The following is an 8,718-nucleotide window of genomic DNA, read 5'->3' as shown; positions in this document are numbered from 1 at the left end:
CCCTCCGTGTCCCCACTTACTGATTTGTTCTCTTTGTTTTTTAGTGTTTGGCCATGCTGAGTGGCATGTGGACCTTAGTTCCTGATCAGGGATGGAACCCTCAACCTCTGCAGTGAAAGCGAGGACTCTTAACCACCTGGCCAACAGGAAAGACCTCCCACTGATTGGACTTTTTCTTTTGTTTTTGCTGTGCTCAGTCTTTGTTGTGGCTCTTCATTGCTCCATGCAGGCTTTCTCTAGCTGTGGTGCAAGGGCTTCTCTTTGCTGTGGCTTCTTTTGTTGGGGACCATGGGCTCTAGGGCATACCGGCTTCAGTAGTTGTGGCTAATGGGATCTAGAGAGCTGGCTGGGTAGCTGTGGCGCATGGCCTTAGTTGCTCCGCATCATGTAGGAACTTCCTGGACCAGGAATGTAACTTCTGTTTTTTGCATTGGCAGCAGGATTCTACCACTAGACCACCAGGGAAGGCCCTACTTATTGTTGACTGGGAAAGAGGCTATGGAAATACACTGTGACCTCCTAGACCCTCCAAGTGGAACAAAGAACAGACCCTAACAGTTACTAGTTATGGAGGTAAACAATGCACAAAGAGAGACGGGACAGGCAAGCAGGAGAGCAGCCATATCTTAAACAATAAATCGGTCACAAGGACTTGGAAATCAGCCTTCCCCGTATGAACATTCCAGGCCATCGTACTGGAAGATAAGAGACCACATCAAAGAGATGGAAGCCATGACAACTGTGGCAATCTAGATCAGGAAGCCCTAAGTAGACCCAGAAGCCTACTGCAGGCATTTCAGTGAGTCAGAGAAAGCAATGGCACCCCACTCCAGTACCCTTGCCTGGAAAATCCCATGGACGGAGGAGCCTGGTAGGCTGCAGTCCATGGAGTCGCTAAGAGTCGGACACGACTGAGCGACTTCACTTTGACTTTTCACTTTGATGCATTGGAGGAGGAAATGGCAACCCACTCCAGTGTTCTTGCCTGGAGAATCCCAGGGACGACGGGGCCTGGTGGGCTGCCGTCTATGGGGTCGCACAGAGTTGGACACGACTGAAGTGACTTAGGAGTAGCAGCAGCCGAGACTAAAGGAACTGTCCAGCTAAACTTAGCCCAAATGCTGACACACATAATCGTGAGATAAATTAATGGTTGGTGTTTTAAGCAACTAAGTTTCGAAGTGATTTGTTATACAGAAGAAGCTAACTGATATCTACCCTTTGGCATGTGAATTGTAGCAGTAACAATTCTTAGGAAATGATAAAATGTTAATATTCCTTACATCATTGCGGTGGTTTCCTGTTCTTATTTTGGCTGTGATTTCATGTAGTATATTCATATGTCATTTTGGAAATAGATGTGGAAACGTGTACCTAAAAGGGAGTGCAAACAAGAAAAACCCTGGAACTTAAAAAACAATAACTACAAACAGATGCTGTCGGAACACTGAATCAGCGTCTCTGGAAATTGAAATGAATACATGAACCTAGAATTTGAACACTCACTTTTCAAAGGGAATGAAGGAAACAAATTCCCTGCAGAGTTGCCGAAGGAAATTTTAGATGACTCATGGGGCGCACACATATATATCTGAATAGTTCTGGCATTCAAAGTCTTTCCATTAAACTGTCCTCTTCAGCCATCATCCGGAGTAAAAGTTCTTCCAAAGCATCTTCTTCATCGCTCCCTTCACATCCCTGTTTCTCAGTGTATATATGAGGGGATTGGTCATGGGGATAATGACAGTGTAGAAGAGAGACATGAACTTATCCTGATCCTGGGAGTCGCTATTGCTGGGCTGAAAATACACATAGATGGCTGTGCCAAAGAACAGGGAGACCACTGTGAGGTGGGATCCACACGTGCCAAATGCTTTTCTCTGCCCTGCAGCGGACTTTATTCTTAAGACCGCCCTGACAATCTGACCATAGGAGAACATGATTAATGAAACAGGTGTGAGAAGAATGATGACACTGCCAAAGAAGGTCACATACACATTCATAGTGGTGTCAACACAGGCAAGTTTGAGAAAAGGAGGGATCTCACAAAAGAAGTGGTCTAATTTATTTCTCCCACAACGAGGTAAAAGGAAGATGAGCACTGTCTGCAATAAGGAGTTGACAAAACCAGTGATCCATGAAGCAGAAGCCATCAGGGCACACAGACGGGGGTGCATTATTACTGTGTAGTGAAGGGGCCTGCAAACAGCTGCATAGCGGTCAAATGCCATAACTCCTAGGAGAATACATTCTGTACATCCCAACGCCAGAGAGATGTACATTTGAACTACACAGCCACCAAAGGAGATGGATTTGTCTGCTCTGCTGAGATTGAATAGGAGCTGTGGAACAATGCTAGTCGTGTAGCACATGTCCAGAAAGCTCAGGTTAGAGAGGAAAAAGTACATCGGTGTGTGAAGACGTGGGTCCAAGTAGGACAATGCAATGATGGTTGTGTTTCCCAGCAAAGTGAAGATGTAGAAGATCAAAAGGACCACAAAGAGGACTGGCTCAAGTTGAAGTCTGTCAGAGAAGCCCAGTAAGATAAACCCAGTGAAAGAACTTTCATTTTTCTGTTCCATCCTTTGTTAGCACATGGCTCCTGTCAAATCAAGCATTTAGCAATTTATTAAAGTTATCTTCCAAAAAAGTGCAGAGATGAAGAGGAAAATCTATCATGTTCAAAGACATGGTCATGTGATTTTATATGCAACTATTTGAATAAATGATGTATTCATTGAAATTGATATATCTTAAATCAATTAGTTCTTTACTATTCACAAAACTTATATATTGAAATTAATATAAGAAAATAATAATAAAATCAAGTAATGAACCTTGGTTTGCATCAATCCTAGATATAAAATGCCTGTTTTAGATTGAGTTTAATAGGATGAAAGTATGATGATTATTTATGTACATCTTAGAGAAAGTGGGAATGAGGGAAAATTAAGGGAGAGTGATTAGAAACAGTAAGAAAATGTAGACAAAGGGAGAAAGTTTATTTTAAATATGTATCTCATAATTCTACATAACTTGATTTGCACATACCTCACATGTAATAGAATAATACAAAATGATCTCTAAAATGTATTCAGATATAGAAATTTATGAGCTAGAATGTACTTACACAAAGGATTATATTACATTCAATGTATCACTAAGATACTTCCTCATAAATATATTCTGGCAAAAGTTCTCTCTACTTCTAATGCATTATATTTGTGAATGCTATATCCTTGTCTTTTTGTATAGTAGTAAAAAATAAATTTCTCAGAGCCTGAAAACACTACTTTTGATTACAGTGCTTAACTTTTGTCTTTGAGATACCTAAAATTACTATACCAATTTAACAAGAACTCCAAAAATTTATTCACTGTGCATAAGCAGTTCACAGGCTCCCCTGTTGGCTCAGTGGTAAAGAAACCGCCTGCCAATGCAGGAGATGCAGGAAAGGCAGGTTCAGCCCCTGGATTGGGAAGATAACTTGAAGAAGAAAATGGAACCCACTTCAGTAGAGAATCCTGGCGGGCTACAGTCCATGAGGTCAAAAAGAGTTGGACTTTACTTGGTGACTAAAGTCCAACTCTTTACTTAATGACTAAACAACAAAAGTAGTCACTTCACAACAGAATTTCAAACTCCAGTGATCAGAACTTACTCTTCTTTCTGCTGATTTCACTGTCATATATTACCAACCACTAAAATGCCAGGAATTCCTATAGGAGATAGGATTATTCACTATCAACATTCTAATGACAATGAGGAACACATATATGAGGAGGCAATGGATCTATCACAGTCTCAGAAATAACACTTCCAATCACTATGGACAGAGTTTGGCCAGGTTGGGGAAAAGAGACTGAAATGGGAATTGCCTTGCATGCTGTTTATTGAGTCAAAGTCCTCAAGACAAAGAGAATCAGGGAAGCAAAACAGAGCAGACAAATGTGTTAAGCAAGAGATGTGATCTCAGATGGAATAGCATGAACGTGATCCCATAGAAAGCTGGAAAAGGACTCTCCAAACAGAGCTATCTGCTGATAAAAATATTGTCTTCATTTACACAATCACTGCTACCCACACGCTGCTACCTGAGCGTTTCAAGCAGGGCAGATAAAGAACTGAATTTTAAATTTAATTTTAATTCAGGTAAATTTAAATACCTATTTATTTAGATATGACTAGTTACTACTACACAGAATAACAAGCTGTGGAGCACGGGTTGTGTCAGATTTAGTTCCACCTTGACAAAAAGGCAGCCTTTTATAAATCCCACCAGTCTGTCATTGACGACAAGCTGCCCCAAACACATTCGGAACTTCTGACAGTGTGGCTCCATTCAACTGATGGCAATATTCTAAAGAAGGAAAGGGCTGTGAAACTATCAGTCAATACTCATGACAAATATGGTGTGGATCAGTGCAGCAGCCAGTAGAAAATATCTGAGCTGGACACTGAAAGCATTCATAAAAAATGAGAGTCCACTCATACAAAATTTACAGTCCATTCATAAGTGTGTGCAAGGATGGAAGGACAGTCACCAGTGTACATTACACATCACCTTGTCATTTGCCTAATTCACCAATAAATTAAACATTCAGATCACCTTTTCTGGCCCACGTTTCTCCTCTCAAATTGGTATTTCTCCTCAATTGAAGAATAATCGTTTTTCATTAACAGTAAATTCAAAAATGCATTGACACAATAACCACAAAATGGACCTTCATTGTTGTAATTATCAAACTAGCATTTGGACAATTACATACATTCATTTCTTTGAGAAAATGAACATTTAAAAACTACAGATATTGACAATACACTTTAAGAAACATTCTGTAATTTCAGAGAAAATAGGAGCTGAGGAAAAAATGAAAGTGTATAGTCTAATATGTTCACATTCACATATATGCTATTATTCAATTACTGAAGGACATATTTTATGACAGCCAAATATCCTGAATTTAAATTGCTCCATATATCCATACTGAGACATAATGAATACACTACAATAGGATGAAATGTCTAAGAACAAAATGTTGTCTTCCACAAGGAACAGTTAAGTTCTTAAAGTGGATGAATTTTTATAGGAATTTCCTTTCTTTTACCAACTGACATGTACATTACTCAATGTAACCTTTAAAGAACACTTGCAACTGAAAACAAGCTAACTTACCAATTCTTAAAGTGCCACAGAGATTGAGTTCCAGTCCTCTCAGTGTTATTCACCTTATGTGAGTGTCCTAAGCTGGTTCCCTACCTCATTTCCAGTTCCTACCTTTAATACAGTCCTGGGCATTGGAACCTGGGTATGCAGACTAAGGATGCAGGTTGCATGCAGTGAGTGCATAAACTGACTCTATCAGCATTGGAATATCTTTAAGTTTTCCTTAAGCAAGAAGATGCTTTCTCTTGATAACTTCAAATACCTTCACACAATACTGAAGATCGGCATTGTGCCTAGCTGGTAGGATGACATAGGAAGGCAATTTCAAACTCTCAGGATTACTTCTGAATATAATGTTTGGCTCTATGATGGAGAGCTCATTATGAAAGCATGAGATTGGTATGAAACTGCAGCAAAACTGGTCTGGTGAAAATGGTTTACCTGGCTGAAGTCTCTGGGGAATGTTTGTCCTGTACCATTAATTAGCTGATGTTGCCTAGCTGCCCAGAGATGACAATCCTCAGGGGAAATGAATATCAAGGAGAATGTAAGAGGAAACTTAATCTGCCTCTTTTATAACTTCTCATAAATGACAGAGCCCAGATAATTCCCTAAACTTCCCACTTATCTTAGCTCTCCTCTTTTAATGGCTTAGGTATGTTACTAAACATTTGACACTTTTTTATACAATTGCGAAAAAAAATCTCCATATATAAATAAGAATTCATCAGTTACTTAATTTTAGATGCAAATTAATTTTTATCTAATATTCATAACCAACTTTTAGGGATCACAGAGTTACCAATTCAGTTCAGTTCAGTTTAGTCGCTCAGTCGTGCCCGACTCCTTGCTACCCCATGAACCGCAGCACCCCAGGCCTCCCTGTCCATCACCAACTCGCGGATCTTACCCAAATTTATGTCCATTGAGTTGATTATGCCATTCAGCCATCTCATCATCCTCTGTCATCCCCCCCTTCTCCTGCCTCAATCTTCCTCAACATCAGGGTCTTTTAAAATGAGTCAGCTGTTCACATCAGGTGGCCAAAATATTGGAGCTTCAATATCAGTCCTTCCAATGAATATCCAGGGTAGATCTCCTTTAGGATGGACTGGTTGGATCTCTTTGAAGTCCAAGGGACTCTCAAGAGTCTTCTCCAACACCACAGTTCAAAAGCATCAATTCTTCTGTGCTCAACTGTCGTTATAGTCCAACTCCCACATCCATATAAATACTGGAAAAACGATTGCCTTAACTACACGGACCTTTGTTGACAAAGTAATGTCTCTGCTTTTGATATGCTGTCTAGGCTGGTCATAACTTTCCTTCCAAGGACTAAGTGTCTTTTCACCAATTAGGCAGTGTCTACCTAATCTTTAAGGTAAATATAGTAAAGGTCAACTTCTTGAGAAACCTGTATGCAGATCAGGAAGCAACAGTTAGAACTGGACATGGAACAACAGACTGGTTCCAAATAGGAAAAGGAGTACGTCAAGCCTGTATATTGTCACCCTGCTTATTTAACTTATATGCAGAGTACATCATGAGAAACACTGGGCTGGAAGAAACACAAGCTGGAATCCAGATTGCCGGGAGGAATATCAATAACCTCAGATATGCAGATGACACCACCCTTATGGCAGAAAGTGAAGAAGAACTAAAGAGTCTCTTAATGAAAGTGAAAGTGGAGAGTGAAAAGTTGGCTTAAAGCTCAACATTCAGAAAACGAAGATCCTGGCATCTGGTCCCATCACTTCATGGGAAATAGATGGGGAAACAGTGGAAACAGTGGCTGACTTTATTTTTCTGGACTCCAAAATCACTGCAGATGGTGATTGCAGCCATGAAATTAAAAGACACTTACTCCTTGGAAGGAAAGTTATGACCAACCTAGACATAGCATGTTAAAAAGCAGAGACATTACTTTGTCAACAAAGATCCGTCTAGTCAAGGCTACAGAGTTTTCAGTGGTCATGGTGGATGTGAAATTTGGAGATGTAGGCCTCCAAAACATACCTCTGAAAGTCAATGCAGTTTGTGTCCATGAAATCCATGAGGCTATAATGAACTAAGAAACAGGCTCACCCAGACTCACTGTGGCTATCTCTCCAGGGCATAGCATACAGACACAGACTGAAACCTCCAGCTTGTCCCTGAAAGAAGCCTATTTCCTTATCTTAAAAGCTAAGACTTCTAACACATACCTAGGGGTCAACTGTAATCTTCACCAAACTCCTGAGAAGCCAACAGGTGCCATCATCATGCTCTCCCTCTGTCCCACCCCAGGTCACCGGTGTCTCTGTGAAAGGAGCTTGTGCACACGTATGGCTGCCCAGGTGTTGTGGTTGCTGCCAGAGGGCACACTCCTTGATCACCTGGTTCAGTGGCTTGCGTTACTGGGTCCAACAGGACAGTAGCAAAAAAGAAACAGCCTGTAACTGGCTACCTGCACCCGCCCACCCAGGATTAAATGTGGAGAGAACAGACAGAAACACCCATCTCCCAGTCTTCTCCTGAAAGAAGTATAATTGCATATTTGAAAAGTTATTGCCTCAGGTTCTGGTAGATTGCTTATGACGGCAATGATTACCTACCTTGCCCTGAACGAGGACCTGTGCGCCTGGACCGCAGTGGACAGGGTGGCTCAGACCTCCAAGCTCAAGCTTCAGCAGGGCAGTGCTACAGGTCACAGTAGGAACTACCTGGAGGGCGACTGCATAAAGTGGCTCCACAGACACCTGGAGAACAGGAAGGATGCGCTGCTGCGCACAGGTACAAGGGGCACGAGGCCTCCCTGATCTCCCCTCAGGCTGGACCTGGGTTCCAATGAGGAGAAGAAAATGGGTGCTTGTAGAAATAGGGCCCCGGCTTCTCATCAGAAGAGGGAGAAATCCACCCAGGTTTTCATATTCTGTACAAGAGAGTGACCTGTCAGTGGCCCCACTTCTCTGAAGGACAATTAAGGAATCCAGTCTCTCTGAGGAAGAAGCAGGAAACTATCCCTGAAATAACTGGTCAGTGGTGCCCCTTAACCCTGGGTGCCATCTTGTGAACCATGACTGTCTCTGATGCCAGTTCTCACCCTGAGAACGTGTTTAGAGGCCTGACTCCAGCTTTTCTGAGTCATTCGGCCTCCACCCAAGTCAGGACCATTACTCTGTATTCACTCCCTTACATGGTACCCCCTACCTTGGCTCTCACCGTGACTCCAGAACTTTCCAAGGACTTGGGAACATGCCCCGACCTCCAAGTCCAGGCTGGTGTCTGGTGTTTGTGCTGCTTCTTTTCAAACCCTCTGTCCTGTTTATTCTCAGGATGGTCACAGGATGCTGCTTCAGGGACCCATGGAGGTAACACTAAATGGGAATTTTCTGATTCATCCTTCATCAGTTCAGTTCAATTCAGTCACTCAGTCATGTCCAGCTCTTTGCGACCCCATGAATCGCAGCATGCCAGGCCTCCCTGTCCATCACCATCTCCCAGAGTCAGTCCATCGAGTCAGTAATGCCATCCAGCCATCTCATCCTCTGTCATCCCCTTCTCCTCCTGCC

General features: G+C 42.0%; 1 protein-coding gene and 1 pseudogene across 1 annotated transcript; one reads left to right on the top strand and one right to left on the bottom strand.

The window, feature by feature from the left end:
• Nucleotides 1-1,643: 1,643 nt before the first annotated feature.
• On the bottom strand, nt 1,644-2,582 carry LOC105001217 (putative olfactory receptor 2B8). Its single transcript, XM_010857386.1, has one exon. It carries the CDS (start codon nt 2,580-2,582, stop codon nt 1,644-1,646), a length of 939 nt encoding a protein of 312 aa, XP_010855688.1.
• Nucleotides 2,583-7,140: 4,558 nt separating this feature from the next.
• The window catches only part of LOC105001215, a 3,996-nt pseudogene continuing 2,418 nt past the window's right edge, over nt 7,141-8,718 (top strand).

The sequence above is a fragment of the Bison bison genome, unplaced genomic scaffold (genome assembly GCF_000754665.1).
Source record: "Bison bison bison isolate TAMUID 2011002044 unplaced genomic scaffold, Bison_UMD1.0 scf7180017864379, whole genome shotgun sequence".
NCBI classification, from domain to species: Eukaryota; Metazoa; Chordata; class Mammalia; order Artiodactyla; family Bovidae; genus Bison; species Bison bison.
Note: the sequence above shows the minus strand (reverse complement) of the source record. Positions and strands in the feature narration are given on the sequence as shown.

Excerpts from the sequence above, each read along its gene's own strand:
- LOC105001217 (XM_010857386.1), bottom strand. The coding sequence starts at position 2,582 with ATGGAACAGAAAAATGAAAGTTCTTTCACTGGGTTTATCTTACTGGGC.